Source organism: Haliotis asinina, chromosome 7, assembly GCF_037392515.1.
Source record: "Haliotis asinina isolate JCU_RB_2024 chromosome 7, JCU_Hal_asi_v2, whole genome shotgun sequence".
Lineage (NCBI taxonomy): Eukaryota > Metazoa > Mollusca > Gastropoda > Lepetellida > Haliotidae > Haliotis > Haliotis asinina.
In genome coordinates, this window is record NC_090286.1 from 15,536,270 (window position 1) to 15,559,050 (window position 22,781).

Genomic DNA, 22,781 nt, shown 5'->3' on the forward strand with positions numbered 1-22,781 from the left:
ACTCTTGCTTGACAACGGTATAAGGATCCATACCGAAACGTCGCATCATATGCAATAAAGAAGTTGTTATCCATAAAGAATCTTACCCTCTTACCTACCGAGACCTGCGAAATAAATATCTTCCGCACTTATGTACAGGGTATAAAGATCAACATTCTATGATAAATCTATTAAATTATAGGAATGAAGATGTTATTATCTCCGTTGCACGTTCTCTGGACAATGTGTTTATTTCCAGAGGTAAAACGCGATACGTATGGAAATTTTGAAAAAACATGTAACTGTACTACGGGTCGTTTGGCCTAAAATACTGAATAAACTGTGTGTCTGTCTGAACAATATGGCTATGAAAAATACGTTTGTATTTTACAGTGTAATTAATAGTGTTCATTGAATGACAAAACAACATTTTTAGCTCATGAGTAATAATTCTTTATTTTCATATGAAACCCTTAAGCTCCCACTGAAAGTACCATCAGTGAAAGACTTTTCCTTTTTTGACATGACTGAAGTGAACCTCACACGTATTGTACTTGAGTTCTGCTTAAAACACTTGCATACATCATGCTTCACAACTTACATAAATAACACTCCCTGTGGCTCATTTGGATATGTAATCAACACATAAATATGTCAATACATGCAATACATGAATATTTAAGATTCAGGAAAAAAGCCCAAGTAACTGAATCATCAGTGTAATATTTAAATCATTACAGCAAGTCTCTGTCCTTGGTAGAGACTTTATGACTCCAAAAGGTTGAGAAAACTCATTTTTGTGAATGTGAGACTTTAATTCATTGAAACATATTTCACATCTTGAGATATCCACTGACATTATCATCACTTGGACATTTGAGTTGAAACTTTAGAAAATATTTTTTCGATCAACCGATGAAACTTCTTATATAGATCATTTCTAACTTTGATAACACTTTGACCTTATGTTATGGCTAAGTTATCCATCATCATTGTTATCTTGCTTACCATTACCTGGACACACTCTATAGATCACTTGAATGATCCTGGAATATTGACACTCCTGTATACAGATTATGAAAAGAACTTTGTTTCACTTCTGCCAGCGATGATACCACATGGATAACATGAATATCTGCCATGGTCGGCACTCAAAAAATCAAATCAAAATCTTGATAGCAATGTTTTGAGATTTACTGACCACTGAAACCAATCCACAGAGGAAATCTCTGAAATATTCAAGGACTATAAACACATTTCATCATTAGATGAAATGCACAAAAATGTCTTGCCAATATACACACATGGGAAGAAATGTGGAACATGCAATACAGTCATATGAATCAAGCATGACAATCTAAATCAAGAAGGGTATACACAACCATCTTAGCAATACAAAAGTATGTATAGAGGATTCTGCTTATCTCTACAAAAATTGACAGAACATGGCTCTGAAGTGGCTCAAGTGCTGTTCCAGTTATCTGCTTCCCATACAAACTAAAAAACCCTTCAAACACCAGGTTGCAATTTCTTATTCCATCAGTTCAGTGGAAGATATTTTCAGAGCATGGAATGGAAGTGGCTTAACTTCAAAACGTGAAAAAAATATCAACAAGGAACATATATTTGAAAGCATCTAGAATGCAAAATTAAGTGGCATATCCTTAATCTTCTTAGAGCCATTATTAATGGAAACAATGTTTCATCTTTCTGTACTTTGTGTTTCTTTAGATAAAAACATTTGTAATAAACAAAAACAAAAAATAGTTCAAAATTTGTCAATACATTTGAATTAGATCATAATGATTTTAACCCATACAAACAAAAGGAAAACTGTTTCACCAGTTAAATAGTTTCAGAGAAAATATTAAAGGAAGCCAAGGTAGTGTGCAAAGCTCTTTTGCTGGAAAATTCAGTGAAGGTGTTACCTGAGGCTATTTGGCCACCTTATAAGTAGCTTGTCACAAGTAAGATTCTCCTTTTAAAGTGCCTAATGCGCAAAGGAAGGGGTGCATTTGTTTTGACCAGCCCGACTAACTAATAGAGCATAATTTGACTCTTTAATAGCAATTTCTCTTCTACTACAAGGTTGAAGATGGTGAAAGTAAAGTCTCTCCCAATGTTGCTCAAACCATTTCTGTATGATCGCTTATTTCTTAGATATCCATGTCTGCATGACATACTCAATGATTTGAACAAAATTTAGAGAAACAAGCTTGCTACTCCCATACTTTTACAGGAACAGAGGTATACAGACCCAAGAATGCCTTTTGACAGACCCAAGAATGCCTTTTGACCGACCCAAGGTGAAGGATGACTGTATTTTAGTCCCACTACTACCTACAACCAGAATTTGAAATACCTGCCTGCCCAGGCACCCGGGACAGGTTATTTTCAACACAGACTACCAGATTCTCAAATTCACCTGCCCCACCAGTAGGTTGATATTTAGGCATGTAAATAAAGATATTTTATGGGCAGGAAAGTTTTGGTCAGGCCTGGAGGTTTTACCGGTACATGTAACCAGATCTGCAGTCTGGCTGAAAGTTTTCGGGAGTTTCTTATCATGATACAACACATCATAGGTGGCTCAAGACTGGTCAATAAATGGGGTTGTAAGACACTGAGAAAAGGATTGCACTTTCTACCACAAATATAGGTGTCCTCTATTACAGGAACAATTTCTAAAGTGTGAAGTATCAGCTCTATGGTCCAGTGGTTTCTGAGAAGTTTATAAATGCCACTGCACCAGTGACAGACAAACAGGCCACGACATCAAAACTCATAGGACAAACTTGTGACCTGTCCCTGACTCAGAAAACAAAGAGCTTCTGCTGCTGAGGTGGGCAGAACAAAAAGCTGATTAAGTTTTTAGCCTGAAGAATGATAATGAAATTAGAAAAAAATACAGTTCAAATGAAACCAATCTGTCAAGTTGAAAATTATCTACCTCCACCTTTCACATCTTCTAAGACATTTTCAGTTACAGTTATGTCATGTGACCTCAATAAATGGGGAGAGCAATCATGCAACTATATGCCGTCACATCTGTACTGAAAATAACGGCCCAATAACCTGTGTGACAGGTTTAAACAAATGTAACCAGTTTGGGATATATCACCTCCATAAATAGACTACTGTTCATCACAGATGTTGTTAACAAAGGCTGATATTAAAACAGTTACTGAATATTTAATAAAATGGAAATTAAATATCCCCACAACAGGATTGGAATGTTTGTGAGCTGATATCATAAAGGCACAAATGTGGCTGTATAAGAAATCATGTAAAGTTCTAATACTCCTTGTAAACCTGTAAGGTCTGCTACAAATTGGGTGAGCAGTGTTAGATCTGGCTCTAGTCAACACCATGCATTAACCTACCTCAGGCTCCTTACACCCAGAAGAAAGCTAGAGCAACTACAGGCTTACATAGTGATGTTAGAAGATCTGATAAAGCTGTCACTATTGAGTATATGTATTCAGATTCCTCAAAACTATCTACAAACATATTGCAGTTACTCAATCTACCCACTGCAAAACATAGCAATAGTATTTAAGGAGTATAGAGATGGAGATCCTCTTGGATACAAACATAAACAAACATTTCATGAAATCCTTGACACCATGATGCTTATATCTTGTGACAGATGAAAAAAGTGAGACAATGAAGAGCAAGACTGACTGAATGTACATGGTACTGTCACCGGGCTGCCACCCTCATAAATGCCAATAGTATGTATAACAAGTAGACAAAGTCATCAATATCCCCTGCAATGGCAAAAAAACTCTTCATAAATATGTCTACATGTCATAGTTATGTCAAAGGTTTTGGTGTGTAGATAAAAAAGTGGAAGGAAAGATTTTTGAAGTTTTGCTCTAGAGAGGAGCACTACCACCAATTTCAGTCTAAGTAAAACATGTTGTCATGGAAATGCCAAAAATATTTTATTCAGAAATCCAAAACTACCCAAAATCCACATAGGAAAATATTACACCACTGGGCCACTTGTATGTAATTCTCAACAAAAATTACTCATTGTTCCTACTTACAAACAATAACACACACCAAAGTTGTCATCCTTGCATATGCCACCAGACCTATCTATGTGCCAAGTTTGGTTACGAAACAGTGAATGAGTTCAGAGTTCTGCTCCAGTAAAAAAGCATTACAACCGATTTCAGTCTAAGTAAACCTTGGTGCCATGGAAATGCAAAAATATTTAATTCAGAATTCTATAACTACCAAAAGGCACCAGTACACCACTAGACCTATCTATGTGCCAAGTTTGGTGAAGAAATAGAGAATAGTTTTAGGGTTCTACTCCGGAAAAGAGCACAACCGCTAATTTCAGTCTCAGTCAAACTTAGTGCTTTGAAAATGCAAAAAATATTTTATTCAGAATTTCAAAACTATCAAAAGGCACCAGTACACCACCAGACCAATCTTTGTGTCATGTTGGGTCTCGTGAAGAAGTAGTGAACGATTTCAGACTTCTACTCCGGAAAAGAACACTATCACCAATATCAGTCTCAGTCAAACTTGTTGCGGTGGAGACACCAAAATATTTTATTCAGAATTCCAAAACTACCAAAAGGCACCAATACACCACCAGATCTACCTATATGCCACGTTTGGTGAAGAAATATTGATCAGGTTTAAAGTTCTGCCCCAGAAAAGATAAAGGTATGTGGATGGACGGACGGACGAACGGAGTGCATCAAAATACCCCACAACACCCCACCGACCCCCAACCCTGCAAAATACATTGCGGAGTGATAACAATGAGCTTCATGCTCCAGTTACATTAAAGGGATCGTCAGTGGCATGGGTATGCACCCCAGGTTCATTTCTATATACAGAAAAAGACCCTAGTCAAAATCGAAATACAGAAAGGATGGTTTCATTCTTCATTGTGCGTTTTTTTTTTATCAAAACTGTCATACTTTGCTATTAGATACATTTAAGTGCATTAAATAAGAAACAAGGATATACAGTAAGAAATATTTTGCAATACCACTTGCAATCAGCTGAATAGGAATAACTACACACAATTTCGGTTTTAGTTTACTTTTAATTTGCAGAATAAGGTCTTGTCCCCTGTTTTGGGTACTGGGTATGATACGGTATTTTCATCTTGTTTAGGGTACATTTCCGTAAACAGACACATACCTGTGGTACAAAAGTCTGGTATCTGTGACTACAATGACCCTACGGCTGCAGCTACTACCAGCATATTATATATATAGAAAAAATTGTAGCTATCAAATTATCAGTACTTGTGGTTCTGATGCTGCATTCAGGTGCAACACCATACATCGATAATACACCAGTGCCATCATCAACTATCAGTAACACAGCAATGGAAAAACATAAATCCTTTTACCTCATGCCTTCAGAACACCTTGGAAGTAAGCAAGGTTCACATGAAAACCCATTATAATGTGCTACAACAAACACAACATGTTAGTGTACTCCCCTGCTCTGAGGGGACACTAACCAAACCACCCCAACATTTCCCTCTGTGGGGACACCCCTATTGACATGATTGCAACTGGATTGTATTGACTACTTTTTCTCCTTCAGTCAGACTACCTTCATCGCTACTGACATGATTGCAACTGGATTGTATTCACTACTTTTTCTCCTTCAGTCAGACTACCTTCATCACTATTGACATGATTGCAACTGGATTGTATTCACTACTTTTTCTCCTTCAGTCAGACTACCTTCATCACTATTGACATGATTGCAACAGATTGATTAGCCCTTGACTTGGTATGTGTGCACAACATGCTTTATTTGTTTGAGGGAACCTGATAATTGCTACTCAACAACATAGGCAGCACAGGCAACTTCTAGTAATATGCTAGTTTTTCTAAAAGAGGTAGGGAAATGGACTTCTTTGCACAAAATAAAATGCTGCCGTGTGGCGTTTTATTGCAGGGAATAAATAACACCTGGCAATTTGAAGTAACAATACACCAACCAATATTTTCAACATTCACATCTTGTATATTACAAACTGAATTTAGGAACATTTTCTTTCAAACACATACAGACATACAGGGTTCAAAATTAATGCTTTGAACTAGCAATTCTCTATTCAAAATTTTATATTGCTTCCTGAAAAAAAAACAAACCCACAGTAGTAACAACTTGCTACCTGGTATTGTTTAAAGAAACCACTTACGTTCATCATTTAGACGCCATTTTCAAAGGACAGAGTTGTGCACTTTCACTTGCAAACTTACCAATACTGGTATTTTAATTTAAAACAAAATGCTCCTTTTGGAGCTTCTGTTGGTCACTAATGCATAGCAAAATTCACATAATTGCAAAAGAGAATCAGTCAACTCTGCGTACATGCACATAAGAAAACCATTACTGCTTACGTGTTTGATAATGGACATTTGTCATTTCCTGAAGCGTATCCTGAGGGTGATAAAACGTCTTCTGCTAGTACAAGTAAAGGTACTATTTTCACATAACTTGATCAATACCTGTATGCAGAAGTACTTAACATGCTATGAATTGATTATATGGTGCATTTACATATTCATTTTCATTTTAAATGTCAACTGGTCAATGTTAAATTATTATATTTTTCATAAATACAAATTTTAATTATGGTATATAATGGTGGTTTTACACAGACAAGTCAGAGTCAAGATGACTATTTCCTTCTTGATCACTAAAACATCAAAATCTAACCCAATTACCTCAGTGGGGCCTGTCATAACAGTGCATAAGTGGAAATTATATTTTAAAGAAAATGGCATATACTTAATTCTTGAGAGTGGTGAAAATAATTATTTTGTGAAGAAAATAAGGTGTTCTGTCTGCACGATTTCAGTAAGGATAAAATAGCTCAGTTTCCTGTTGGAACAAGATGGATATCCAACATGTGTCTGAAAATGGGTGAGTGGGAGGGATTAACAGCCATATGAAAGAATGCTGCTACCAGGTAAGGGACTTGGCTACCTGATTTCCTTTGGAAGAGAGTTCCACAGTTGAGGGCTGGCAAAGGAAAAGGCACAGTTTGGCAGTTTGTTTGGAGATATGCTGAACAATGCTGTTTTTAAACCAGGTAGCAAGTACTTGCTAAAAAAGTTAATCTTGAACACTGACATACATTCACACAAGCACAGGTTTCAGGAGATTCACCTTCTCTGTCCTCTCACACAAGCACAGGCTATTGGCAATTCACCTTCTCTGTCCACTCACACAAGCACAGGCTCCTGGAGATTCACTTTCTGTGTCCACTCACACAAGCACAGGCTCCAGTAGATTCACCTTCCTTGTCCACTCACATACACTGGCTCCTGCAGATACTTACTCTTTGTCCACTCACACATGCACAGGCTCCTGGGGATTCAAAAGCTTCAGGAGATTCACCTTCTACGTCCACAGACACAAGCAAAGGCCTCGGGACATTTGCCTTCTTTGTCCACTCACACAAGCACAGGAACATTCACCTTCTTTGTCCACTTACACTGGCACAGGTTCCATTCACCTTCTTTATCCACTCAAACATACACAGGTTCCAGGAGTTTCAATGTCCACTCAAACATGCAGATTTACTTTCAACATTCTCCTATACAAGACTCTTAAAAATTCAGATTTAACATCTATCATACACATATTGTATGAAATTCGTTTTCAATATTCACACACAAATAGTCTATGAAATTCACTTCCATTATCCTATGCAAACTCATAAGAAATGTACTTTCAATATGCTCCTGTACAAAAACACTCGGAGGCACTCATCCTCCATGAGCCAAAGTGGATCAATCTGCAAAATCAGATTTAATAAATAGAGAGGTAAGTCTAGATGCTTTGCAACTTTGTAAACATCAATACTTGTCTATAGTACAACGAAACCTGATTAAACATGTTAAAAGTGCCTCCAATATGCCAAAATACAACCTTCAGAATCTGACACTTAACTGATTAAGATTCTCACAACCACAGACTTTACAATCAGTGTTCTCATGTTCCATATAACCATTGTACCAAAGTCTCCTATCACAGCCAACACATGCCTATTAGTACAATTATATAGAACTACACCTGCAAAAACACATGGCACGAAAATAGCACTTACAACACAATGTAATACATGTGCAACCTTTATGGCATATAGATTTCTTGCATTCAGTTGTGATAAGAGTGTAAATGAAATCACATATTTAGGTTGATCACCACAACAAACATAAGAAAGTCCAGGAATGTCAAGTGCAACGTACAGGAGCACAAAGATTGTATGGAACTGTGGTGTTTGTTTTGGTAATAACATGCAATAACTGTCAATATTGGCTTACCTGCACAAAGCAATGTTAGCACTACAACAACTGTAACTCCCATTCTCCAACATAGGGTTAAGACAGTCGTAGTGCTAAGTTCACTTTGTACAAGTGGGCCCAGATCAGTTGACAAAGTATTAGCACTAAAGAGTTTTATGAAAAGAGTAACTTCTAAGTAAGGCTTCAAAACCCACAAATTAAAATACATCGTTTGAAAATCACTCTGTGAAATAATTTCTGTAAACCCCTTGACATTAATGACAATCTTCACTACAGAATAATGGCTGGCCAGTATGTTATGCAAACATATGAATAAATACAGTTGAGGAAGTATGAGGAATGTTTTAAGTAGAAAGCACTCATCATCATCATCATCATCATCATCATCATCATCATCATCATCTAACCATGATAACTAGTGTACAGCATCAGCAGGTGGAGTAGCATAATTACACTCACATCTCATGGAACTCCACCTTATTCACAGGTTTCAGGTATTGCAAACACAACATCACATTTAACAAACACAAAACATGCACTCAATAATTTCAAAGCAAATTAAAACAAATCAGGGAAATCTTAAAATTCTTAGAGAATATCAATAATTGCATTTCATTCATTTCATTCTGAAACATATTTACTTGCATTGGGATATGTGCATTTGATGATGTAATAGAGCAACAAGCATGTACACAAATGAGGTTATACATCTGCATGTTCCAGTCGGAATTTGTTTAACATATGAACACATGTACATAACTTAGTATTTGTAACATGAAAATATATGTTCAGAAACACATTTTCAGTGTTTCTTTTAGTTGTGTTCTACAACACAACTGCTTAAAACAAACACAAAACACAAAAGATAATTATCAATTTTTTCCAAGTTAAAAGAAAAATTCAGTTGGAAACACTAATGTGAATTTTATAAAAAATTCCCAGAGATTGGATAAACAAACAATATAAGTCAAATACTGATGCAGCCACCATTACAAAAACTCAACAACAGCATGTCCAGCATGAATTGAAAACCTCTTCCTTCTGCAAAATATCCTGAAAAAAAACCCAACAAAACAAATAACATATAATCAGAATCAAATCCATTTACAGGTAGTCAGCATGAATCCAAGGAACAAGAGTGAAAAGTGGAACATGTTTTGCAAAGCATTTATGAACAATACATTAAAAACCATGACTGCTTGACTGCACTTTGTGCTGAATGACATTCTCGTGTCTCAAGTGATATGAGCTAATAGATGTAGACGTGTTCGTTTGAATGGTTTTGTAGTGATTCATTTGACAATCTCTTGACATGCTAACTGTAGTAGGTAATACATACCAATGTAGTCAACTCTATGTCATGACCAAGAGTGAAGATCCCCAGTGTCCCCCTGACATGCTTGTGGTGCCTTCAACATGGTAGCATGCAAAATATGGTGCTGCTCTGGCTGCACACGATGCACCACCAAAACATACAGGTAGTTACACAATCTCAGTCCTTCACTGAACAAAGTAAATCGGAAGCTGGATGTTGGTTCCACTCTCAGTGAATTGACCACAATACCTATGAAAGCGTCCTCATTAGGAATGGCTTTAATATACTGACTCTCCACAACAACTCTGTCCACCACATCCTGGGAGAATACATAACCTGTCCCACTAGCATAAGGGGGGTAATAGTCAGGACCATAGTCAGACTTAGAAACTGACCACTTGCTACTCACACTGCGTACCACTTTCCTTTTTTGAACTTTGTAAAAAATGTTGCCCACATACAGATTTTTCTTGATGGTATTACTATGCAGAAGAAAGTCATACAACTGTAACGTATTAACAAAACAGTCATCATCTGTCTTGAGTGTGTACTGTGTAGGACATAACCTGCTGACCCAGTTAAGTCCATGCAGCACCTTCAATGTAAGATTGCGATATGAATCTATGTATGTTCCCCTGAGAATGTCCTGGAAGTTGTCAGCCTCTTCTTGCACTGCAGAATCAATGTAAGAGAAGGATGTCTGGCCTATCAGAAAAATACACTGCCATGCCCCATTCTGATGTCCTGCTGCTGATGCATTACACCATGTTTGGCGAATCTGACTCCTCTCATTCAAGTGATCTGGTGATGATGTGATGATGATTGTCAATAGTGATGCATTTGTCTGACACTTTGGACTGGTACTGAACACATCATAAAAGTCTGAAGAATTCCACAACACCTTTCTGTGAGAGTTACTACTTGTATGAAAATGGAGAGCATTTTCATTCCCACCACCTTCTTCCACATTACGTAGTCCATGGTTTCCTGAGGATTTGGACTGAAATTTCACTTTGTGACTGTTATGAGTATTTTTGTGAGGAATCTCTTGTGGTAGATGAGCATGACTTTCACTAGAGGCAGCCATCTTCAAATGTCTGTCCACATAGGTGAGTAGAAATGTGTACAGCAGAATAAATGCTAGCACAATGATAATAACAGTGTAAACACTGGCCTGCAAAATAACCCTTGCAGACAGGCGACGAGGCTTCATTGCATTCAAGACAACCACTTGGATGAGAACTTGTGAACTGGACCGCTCATCCACCTTTTTCACCAAGTTGTGGTACCAGTCTCGTGCACCTTCCAGTACCATGTTGACAACATTTAGGGTCCAACTTGCATCTGAAATAACAAATCAGTAATTGCTTATAATCAAGTCAGCTGAACAGAAATATTGTATGTATATCATGGCAGTCCACTGTATAAAATCCAGTGATTGACTGAACGAACAACAATTTGTGTTGCCACACACTTAAATTGCTTTCAGTTCTAAATTGAAGCTATTCTCACACCATATGTAATGTCATCATTATATCCAGTTGCTGATCACCATGCATATAGCATCATGTAAAAATATTTTTGATACAATTATTTGTCCGTCATGAACCTATTTCTGAAAAACAGATGTTAAAAGATTTTCAAACTGTACTGAAGTTTCTTTTTATCATGTTCACTTTCAAAGAATAGCAACAAACAATGGTATATATATAAAAACAGGAAACCTGACTGAAACAAGAAAAACAACAATTCAAATGTTTAACTTATTACACTGCTTACATGACTACACTTCCAGAAAATACTTATCTGATATCTGATTAAAAAAAATAAGTGCAATGATAAATATTGAAAGCTCAGCTAATTTAATTCTATTTCCAATTACACATATTTTTCATTTTTTATTTTCATGCCATTAGATAACTGTTGTAATTATCAATGTTTATTATTTATATTTCTGTACCTGATCTTGTTAGACTATATTGTTAAACAGGAAATGCTGATTCTTTTTTGTGCTACAGGTAGAATTACACAGTGCACTGACAGGCAGTCAAGAGATAAAGTATGTCGCTCATGTGTGTCAGTGTGTGTCAGAGTGTATCAGTGGGACAGTGTTCATGTTACATCCTCCACAGATGATACTATCAAGGAGCATTATTTATATAGACCTGTATTATTGTTATTACCACTACAAGCAAACTAGAATTCAGATATTAGGAAAATAAAGTTAAATACTGAATATCTGTTTCACCATGATCATGAATAGCTTAGAAAAAAGATAACTGTCAAAAGAAATAAAAACTCATGTTACAGACATACTATTCAAAAAGGTACAAGTAACGATTACTTAGTTTAAAAGATGTTTCCAGATAAATCCTACGCTAAGGTAATAAGGACTCATCTCTTAGACACACTTTTCAGTAAGAATGAGGCCATATGAACACTGTTTAATAAATTGCCTTAATTTATTTTATCAAGTTAAGATTAAGCTCTGTGTAAGTGTGCCTATTGTAATACCATAATCACCCATGCATCCAGTAAATGAGTCAACAGTTCTAGATCTAGTTCCTTTAGGATTAGCAGGATTAAATATTCCCCTTTAGCTAGTCATTTCAATTATTGTAGGTATTCTAGAGCAAACCTAATTTTGTACGGTCAACCAACCAAATTCTTTTTATTGCTCAATACATACTTATTTGGGTCATCAAAATATAGGCAGTAGGGTTATGATTCTCCAACACTGGTTATGGTTTCATCCTTGACCCAAGGGTTTGTATTGACCCTCTGTAGCCACCATATGTCATTCTGTTCGTAATTAAAACACAGTTATCACTTATTCGTGACACATAAAATGCATTGCTGATTGTGAAAAAACAAATAAGCAAGACTATAAGCATACAATTGCAAATCAAAAGTGCAATATTTTGTACTTGGGTTTACCTCCCTTGAAACGAAGCAGCCATGATACCGAACCCAGCCAGGGCCGGTGGGTGAGCACTCATGTGTAACCATGCCTTGTCACTGGCCACTGGTTCATTTGCCTATACACTTAGACGGGTCTTTGTTTATGGCTTATAAGCCCGATAGGTGTTAATTAGGTGTTAATTATTTTATACAGATTACATATTGAAATGCAGCAGATAGGGTTCGGGTGATCCTGGCAGTCTGGCTGGTCAAGCTCATCATCAGCTCAGGGCCCTCGCCCCCTCTACACGCAGCCCAGACAGCGAATGGGACTTCTCCCAGGAAACACTGCCTAGTCGAACCCACCAAGAACTTTCCGGAGAATATGGAGGCTCCTCAACAGTGCAGCCTTCTGCATTACCCAGATTGTCAGAAGGGCTGTGCTCCCGGTGGAGAACCTAGACACTTTCCTCATCTGTGTCAAGAGATCAGGAGGTACCAAACCAAGGGCACCGAGAACAATGGGGAGCCTGACGACAGTGTACTTGGGATGCAATCGAGACATTTCAAAGGCGAGGTCCGCATATTCATCATGCTTTTCCTGAATCTTGCCAATCACATTGCTGTCAAAAGGGACAGAAAATTCTATGATATAAATAATTTCATTGGCTTTATCAAAAAGGACAAGATCAGGTTTGTTGGCTGGAATTCGTCTCAGGCTGTATATTGGCCTATTCCAGAGAAGTTTATAGCTGTCATTTTCCAGGACGCCCTGGACATGTTCAGGGTCGTACCATGGATGGACCTCGGGGTCAAAGCCACAGGCATGGCAGAGACGATAGTAAAAGCAGCGAGCCATGCCATCATGTCTTTTAAGATAAGTTGTTTGTGCCAAGGAAGGGCATCCACTGACAAGATGTTGGACAGTCTCTGTAAATTCATTGCAAAGACGACATTTCATATTCATATTTTCTTTAAGAATAACATTCTGGCGATTGCGAGTAAGAAGTGACTGGTCCTGAGCAGCAAAAAGGAAACCCTCAGTTTCACATTTGAGACCAGCCGACTTCATCCAGGCGAAGGAGTCGGTTGGATTGCTGTTCTGTTCCACACACTTCATATACACACGAAGCAGTGGCTTCTCAGACAGCTTCTCCACAAAGGACCGACTCTGGGCAGACTTGGTGAAAGACTTCACCTGGTTTACTCCCATCACTGTACCGTCCAGCAGTACATCGCTATCAACAAAATCAACTTCAAATTTCAGATTGTGTCCAACAACCTTGGCACGCTTGAAATAGCTGTGGAATTCCTTGTTTCATCATGACGTGACGTCTTGACGTGCTTCACCAGAGGATCATCCGATAAATAAATATGTGCAAAAGTACACAATAAAATCCTGTCATGAAGAGCTTCCACATTAATCAAACCCCGTCCTCCCGTATTGATTGGCATATATAAACGATTAAGAGAGGAACGAGGGTGGTGTGCTCTGTTATCAGACATGATCCTTCTGGTCAGGCGGTCAAGACCCTGGATGTCTTGTTTTGTCTAATCAACTACTCCAAAGGAATAGGAGAGGACTGGCACAGCAAAAGTATTGGTGGCTTTGACCTTGTTTCGAGCATTTAGCTCTGAGCTCCAGATTTTCTTTAAACGATATTTATACTCGGCCCGGTTTATCTTGAATCTGGGCATTCTGGAGCTTGTCTCGAACTTGCATTCCAAGATAGGTGTAGGCCTGATCTTCCCCAAGATGCTCAATAACTCCTCCCCCTTGTAACGTGACCGATCCATCATTAGTTACCTTGCCACGTTTCAAATGAAGAGTATTACATTTGTCAAGTCCAAATGTCATGCCAATATCATTAGAGAAGGACTCGACAAGGAGAACCTGTTCTTTCAAATTGGTATCTCCTTTGGCAAGGAGCTCGATGTCATCCATGTAGAGGAGATGAGTAAGAGGTGTTGGGGATCTGTGCTGAGGAGGGATGGTACCCTTCCTCCCTGTTGAGGAGAAAACTCAAAGGATTTAGAGACAGACAAAAAAGCAAAGGACTGAAGGAGTCCCCCTGAAATATTCCCCTTCTGATTGGAATAGATTCTGAAGTCTGCACCTGCCCTTGCGAATACATCTCAAGTTGAGACGACCAGCAACTCATTAAAGACTTGAGTAAATCAAGTAGTCGCTCAGGGAGGTCAATACACTGAAGAGACTTCAGAATCCATTCGTGAGGGACAGAGTCATATGCCTTTTTGTAGTCTATCAAGCACATGGAGAGGTTGCAGTGGTATGTTTTAGCCTCTTCCAAAACCATTTTCTGTACAAGAAGTTGATCCTTGCACCCCCAACATCCCTTTCTCGCCCCCTTCTGCTCTCTGTAAATTATCTCATTGGAAGAGCAGTAAGATGACACGAGGTTTGTCAAACACCCTGTGAATAATTTGTATTGAGTATTTAGACATGTGATAGGGCGGAAGTTTTTGGGATCAGTCAAGTCTCCTTTTTTGGGAAGAAGGATTTTGCAACCTTTGCAGAACCATGGAGGAACATCACCTGTGTGTACAAGAGAATTAAAACAGTGAAGTAATGGTGTTTGGACATAGGGAAACAGTTTCCAATACCGGTTTCGAATGCCATCAGGCCCTGGAGCTGTATTAGATTTGGACTTTTTAATGACACTTTTCAGGCAATCTGGTGAGATGTAACACACAAACGACCTAGATACTCTCTCATGCATTGCATGGTCACAATCACTGACCCATGGTGCCTCCAGGTTACAGTTGCCGGGTATAGACCACAACTGTTTCCAGAACCTTTCATTGGCATCCATGGGAGGCCGTTTATCATGCTCATCAACACCACTTGTCTTGAGTTGCCTGTAAAATTGCTTTTCATTATTTCTAAATAGTTTATTTTGTTAGATAAATTTGTTTCTCTTTTCCCATATTTTCTTTCTTTCAGTCCAAATTTTTATTTTGGCCTTAAGGGAATCGACAATTTGAAGTACCTTTTCTTTTCTTGTTTTGTACTGTAATTTTAATTTTCTCGGAATTGCCGTTTGACGTTTAGACATGGGATTGCCTGATGACCTTAATTTCGGGCACAGATCTATCCAGGAAATATATTTTCTAGTTTCTGTTAATTTTACTTGAAACCGTTTTTTTCTTGGTTTATTGTTTTTAGTATTAGAACACTTCCCTTTGAGCTCCAAGGTTCGAGCGGCAGCATAGACACAACAATTTACTTCATGTAATGAACAGTCCCCAGGTAGTTTTAAAGAGATAATTTCATTAAGTAAGTCAATTTCATTTTTGGGAAAAGACATGTTTAGTTGTTTAATTGGCTTCCGCTTCTCTAAAGGTGAATCACAAATTTCCTCATAAATAGAAGTAAACAAAATATAAACAGGATTTTTGGTAAGGTCTGCAACTGAAGAAGAGGAAGAGTGAGGGTCCAAAATTTTGGGGCCAATTGGCTCTTTCTCGGAAGAGTTTCCACCAGGAAGAGGAAAGAGGTTGACACGGACGTCCATTAGAAGTTTTGGGTCTGCCACTTGAGCATTTTGCTCTTGCAAAGGTTCCTGACGGGCACCAGTTGTGGGTTGAACTGGCTCACAGGGCATGAGATGTTTTAGCCGCTGGAATTGATCTTGGAGATTTTGCTCCGTCAGGTAAGCATACATGGGCATGGCGCTGTCCCAATGCAGCTTAAGCGACTTGCCATTGATGCGTGGATTATCAAGCCATCCAGTCGTCATCGCACACTCAAGTAGTGTGGATTTTAGATGTTTTGACCAAGATATTCTTGGTCGGGTTCTGTGCCTTCCCCTGGGGCAAGTCCCATCTCCAGTGTGGTTGGTGTCACTACCGGAGGAAGGCTGACTGGGCTGCGGAGTTGAAAGATGGTTTACTCCTTGTCTGTTGGTAATTATTTATCATTATTATTATCATTATTAATTATTATTATTATTTATTATTCTGACAGATTTTGTACCAGAGCTACAAAGAGCACCAGTGGACAGAATCGCTTGAAAAAATCAGGCAGATGCCCATCAACGTGTAGATATTCCCCATTAAAATCTCAAGGCTCTAGGCCCAATAGCAAAGGGGAGATAAATCAAAATTAATTAAATTTTTTCAATTTCAACTTTTCAATATCTCCAAAACTACTGATCCTATGAGTTCCAGATTTCTTGAGCAGATGCGCAATCAAAATGTCTAGAATGTTGCCTGGACAGGTTAAGGTGCTAAAATACACCGTTTGGCCGCTATTTTAGATTCAAGTTTTTGGTGCTGTTTTTCAAGCAAAATCCCGACCGCTTTACTCCCAAAATCTGCTGCAAACAAACTGCAAGAGCTACGGCTTTCAAACTTTCCAGACTTTGTGCCTATCTTGCATGTCGGGTTGCTAAAAATGCACCTTCCGGCCACTGAAAGAGCCTGTTTTTACTAAAAGAACAACACTACATTTGAGACGTGCCCCAAATGAAAGAAAAGAGTGCGAAACAATGTCAGTCACAGCTCAAGGCAGAAGACAGTGAGAATCATGCAAAAAAGCTTGAAAGAATGTACCAGTCATGATAAACAATAGTGGCTCTCAAAACCTACAAGTTTCGGCAGATTAAGGAAACAGGCACTTCTTTATATCGCCGACGGCCCAGGGATACGTGAGGGAACATGTGAAAAGCTACAGGAGATTACCATCACTCAGCATATGACAATTATGGTCGCTTCTTCAATCACTTCGTGGAGCTGTTTCATGGAGACAACCTAGAGATCTTTGCGCAGGACTACACATCACCATTCACCTTAGTCTGCACGTTCGTTCAAAGTTGAGTAATATATGTATAAATATATGTGCTTTTGTGTATGTAACAGCTATCCTGATATTTAATGTGTGAATGGGCTGATACGCCCGCAGTTTAATGAGGGGGGGCCTTCCACTTACCCCTCATTTTGAAAAAAACATAATGGTAATGTTTGTAACTGATTTGCAGTTTACTGGGACCCATCCTTCAAGCTACCTAAATGCCGACTCAATAGTTGTACATTTCATGCCTATTCTTATCCAACGCGTGATTTTGCATGTTTTTCTTGTGCAGGCACATGCGTTTCTCCTCTCGTAGTGTGGTGGTATCACCGAGTTGGCAATATGTTTGATTACTTTATGTATAAAAAAATATGCGCATGGTAAATGTTAAAAGTACTATCGCTTACTGCATAAAGTTTAAAATGGTACAAAGGCTGTGATTACTGACAGTTAAATGTGATTCACAACATGTCAAGTACGTTTCGGCAAGCAATGCAGATCAAGAGTATAACAATATAATGTTTGGAAAAGAGCTAATAATAGTAAGTTTTGAATGCTTTAAAAAAAACTGATCAGCTGATATTACTGACCAAGGAGATTCATACATCAATCAATTTTATAAAATAAACAGTTTGATTGGAACATTTATACGAAAAGGTCAGAATCTTGTTTTGAACTCAAAGGTTAGCACTTGTGTTGTTTGTGCTTACTTCTTAGTTTGGGTCACGATCCATGTTTCATCAGTGTTTTGGACATGTTGGAGTTTGGTAAACTGTTCCTGGGTTATATTTTCCAATGAGTCAAGTCCTGCTTCTTCCAGTAATAGCGGTCTCTGCTTGAGTTGTCAAACGGTCTAATAGAATTACCTCTGATAACAAAATTCCACTGACATCCTAAGCTGTATGAAGAATAAACTGTTGTTACATTTTGTTACTAAATGAACAAATGTTTATTTGGTCTCGGATATTGTGAACCAAACTTTCTTAGTAACACATCTATGCTGAGTCAGCTACAAGAGAAATACATGCTCAGAGACACTCAAACTGTCCCATAGTGTTTCTTAATTTAAAAGCATAGGAAGCTCTGAACAGAAGAGACTCCAGATTTCACGAAGGATTTATTCTCCATCGATCACATGATTGTTTGATTTGTGTCAGGCCGCTGTTGCGACTTGACGTAAAAACTACTTCCATTTTTAGTCATATTTTCACATTTGAATGAAAAAGTGCTGGGCCTGCTTCCTGCGTTGGCAAAACTAAGTCACCGTGTTTTGGTAACATTAAGCTGCTGAAAAGAAGTTGACCGCAGCTGTTCCAGATGCAGAGGGGCTAGACAGTGCAGAGCTTTAAACACGAACATCAGTTTCTGGAAGGCTTACAAGATGGGCGCAATTGTGCATGTCTACGTGTTCTTTTTATCACTCTTGCAGCTGAGTTCTGTACCTTCTGAAGTTTGCGCAGACATAATTGAATTGATCCAGACAGCAGTGAATTACAATAATCAAGTCATATATCACAAAAGCATGGACAAGTGTCTTAGTTTCTGCAATGCACTTGATTTCAATGATACTTCACAGGAGGTAGTAAGCAACCATGCTTCATGTACTGTATACAATAAGGCATCCAATAAAAGGCCTTCGTCACTGAAACTGATATCATTGGCCTAAACCCGAGACACAACCCTGTATCACTTGCATATTAGCATGATTAGGGAAACTTGTTTCATTATTAAATTTTCTAGTTTTGTGACTGTCTGAACAAAGTTTCCCTTTCTTTTCAGATTCATGATACCTAAGTGATATTTTTTCAAAGGTTTTGAGAACAGCTTCGACAAACTTCCAGTAGTTCCTGTTGAAGAGCATTCAACTATAAGTAATATTCACATTAACAAACCATTAGTACTTTTAACGTCAACGTGTGAGTTACAAATAACTGAATTGTATTCACGGCAAGGAGCCCTCATTGTTGCTTGCAACTATATTTTCAAATTGGAAATGATCAGGAATTGAAGTTGTGCATAGAATATTGTCAGGCCAAGCAGATATATAGGTGTCAGTCAATAAACCAGAAATTGAGTTTTGTCTGTGACAGTGTCTGCGTATCACAATCAACATGCTTTATATAAATATGTAAAGAGTAGATTATTCACATGTTTATGTACACAACCAAGACTAAACTACTGCTCACGACCTCATCCTCTGGGCAGGCATACTGTTTCAAGCTCCGCGAACCTACTGACTGTGCATGCGATATGGGTGCAGCGCAGAATAGCTGATGAAACCATTTTTTCACCCAACGCTCGGGAGTCAAGTCATACTTGTTTCTCCACATTGCTTGCATTTGTCAAGTTGAATCTAAGTCAGTGGAATGCATGTTCTGATTGGACAGAAAAAAAGGGAGATAAATCTGCTGCCATTTTTGCCACTAGGAGATTATATGAGAACAGAGGTTCGTAGGAAGACATGACAAGTAACCTCTTTGGGAAGATAATTTGCATTTTTGATGATATGTATAGGTAAGTGCATACTGAAAGGTATCAGAATCTGCAAAGTTGCGTTTTATGCTGCATGTGACCTTTAATAATATTGTCATTAGCTTCTTGTGCCTTTGGACCGTTTGCTAAGCTAATTGCCGACAACAACCAGTATGCCATGTAGAAAGGTGTTTCACAAGAAGCCTTATCAGTACCTGACACAGGCAATCCATAATAATGCATCATCTGTTTCATGAAAATTAAACACTGAATGGAGACAGGCAGCCTAGGTAATTGTATTGAAGATTCAAGTCGTTAAACCACCACTTTCTTTCTTCTCACTAGTATAATGATGTATCATCAATCTGGTGATAATTATCCAATTCACGCAGACATACTCTCATCAAACAGAACTGTTTTCTCTAACAAGCATAATAATAAATGATATATACACATACTTGCCACAAAAAGAAACTCTGCACACCGAAAATAGTGGTGAGTGAGTGAGTTTAGTTTTACGTCGCACTTAGCAATATTCCAGCTATATGGCGACGGTCTGTAAATAATCGAGTCTGGACCAGACAATCCAGTGATCAACAACATGAGCATCGATCTGCGCAATTGGGAACCAATGACATGAGTCAACCAAGTCAGTGAGCCTGACCACCCGATGCCGTTAGTCGCCTCTTACGACAAGCATAGTCACCTTTAATGGCAAGCATGGGTTGCTGAAGGCCTATTCTACCCCGGGACCTTCACGGGTCACACCGTAAATATGAACATAGGCACACAGTGTCCTTATACCTTAATACAAGTGTGAAAAGAGCAAGTATTTGAGAAAGTCAAATGCTCATTCATGTGCCAGGCGACGTGACGTCATTGATGGTGGCCTGTGGACTTGCAGTGTGTTACTGCCAGTTCAGCCAGTACAGCTGCAATAACTCAGAAACTGCAAAAACTCAGAAATTGCTGTCACTGTCGAAAGCTTGATCTTAGGTCATTCAAATGTTCACAAATTCACATGAGAGGTCACATCATGCCAAGATTAACATCTGATCAACATCATGACTCCACTGTTCAAGCAGGATTGAGACAACAAAAAGTGCAGCACATTTCCAGTGCCACTGCAACATGTTACATTGTATGCATATTGGTCAGGCGTTATCAAAACACTAATGACGTTGATGTCCACCTTCATTCTGAACGTCCCGACACAGATTCCAGACGTCCGTGACCATGTCCATGACCATTACAGAACTGTGCCGTATGTATACATCCGAAAACTGCCAGAGATCGTCACTTACGTCAGTTTTGGAATCGACCACGATGCCCTATGATCAATTCTGACACATCATCATTGAGTCCACACACAGTGGTCATACAGTTTCATGACTTTGTGACTTCGTTGTCTGACCCCTTATTTGATTTTGAACTTGATCGTTACGGATATTGTTCATGTTCTCTTGACATTTGGTTGTGGTCCCATACTTCAGCTGAGAAAGTTAAAAGTGTCTACATCATTTCGTCTTTGATGTGTTGATTGCATTTTCTGTGTGCACAGTTTCTTTATATGACTAGCATATCTCAAGTGCGTATGTACACAGCAGGTCGTGATAAAACAATAGTTCAACGGGGATGATCACATAGGTTAGTATAGCCTTTCTCCAACTCTGGAAGTAGTAAGTAAGATCAATAAAACGAATGCCACTGTTAGCACTACATGCTTCGCGGTGGAAAAGATGTCACGGGGGTTCAAATGCAGTATCTAGATATATAAAATACTGTCAATGGTAAGTACTGCAAGCGTGTCCTGTACTGTATTTCCTTTTCTTTGTTTTATATATGTAAACAAAATTCAGAGCAAATAAAGTCAACTAATAACATTTCACATGATAAGACAAGAGAAAACCTCCATAATATAATATATAATGTGCAAACCGCAAAAGTGAATCGTGACCTACTTAGACTGTATAACTGCCCTTTATCCAAGTGACCGCTAAAATCTGCTTATCTTGGGGGTTGATGACGTGAGCTTCGTCTGGCTGTGAATAACTCGCGTTATCCACAGCCAGTAAAAGAAATCCACATTCTGTCTTAGAGCATCCAGGTATGGCCAAACAACAATACGCCACATAACACCCAGTCACCTTTATATCAATCCCACAATTCCGTGTGGAGGTGTGTGTTGCGGTCAAGGACGATTAAGGTCACGGGTGAGTATAAAATCCAAAGCTTGTCGCAGCTTGCTGGTTTCCGTATTTCAAAAGCGATTAAGGAATTACGAAGCGGAATTTGTTACGTCATCTAACAAATTCCTATCTTACGAAGCGTATATTTACATAATAATATCACTAATGAGTGGTGGACCCAGTAAAATATGCACGACTTCGGTCATGATAAATTTACGTTACAAGCACTGAGCCTATGTATGTTCGAATTTTGGGCTTTTGTATGTGAGAAATTAAAGAAAAAATACATGTGCACATTTGTTTCCATTTTTTACTCATTTTGTAAAATTCCTAAACTTACGTTGAAAGCAACGTATAAAATAAGTATATCAACTAAATGGATTCTATACCAGATTTCACAACTTTTTTTTCAAATGAATTAAAGGAACTGTTGAACAATATACACGCTGATGATTACAGGCCACGAATATCCAAAGAACATGTATTGTTTAGATTTTCGCGAATAAAAATACGGAAATCATCAGTTTTGTTCTGCTAAGAGAATGATTATCATCGATGGTTTGTGAAAACAGGGAGAAAAGTAAATGCTGTAAATTATTCTTGGTAAAGTGAGGTTCTTGAGAGGTTCTTGATATTCTAATACTAGTATGAGACAAAATGTTATGGATGTCAACTTCTTCATTATTTACACAACGTTTCAGGGTTATTCCTTAACTGCCCTCATCGTCGGATGCTAACAGCTGTGCAGGATATATATATACTAGTAATGTACATGAATGCTGATTTTAAGCATGTATATACAA

The 22,781-nt window shown here is 38.3% G+C and overlaps 1 protein-coding gene across 1 annotated transcript; it reads right to left on the reverse strand.

Moving 5' to 3' along the window:
* Positions 1-414: 414 nt before the first annotated feature.
* Positions 415-21,963, reverse strand: LOC137291842 (beta-1,3-galactosyltransferase 5-like). Its single transcript, XM_067823386.1, has 3 exons — positions 21,751-21,963; positions 9,628-10,947; positions 415-9,341 (listed from the first exon to the last, which is right to left on the reverse strand). The coding sequence occupies exon 2, from the start codon at positions 10,916-10,918 to the stop codon at positions 9,647-9,649; it is 1,272 nt and encodes a 423-aa protein (XP_067679487.1). The 5' UTR covers positions 10,919-10,947; positions 21,751-21,963; the 3' UTR covers positions 415-9,341; positions 9,628-9,646.
* Positions 21,964-22,781: the final 818 nt, after the last annotated feature.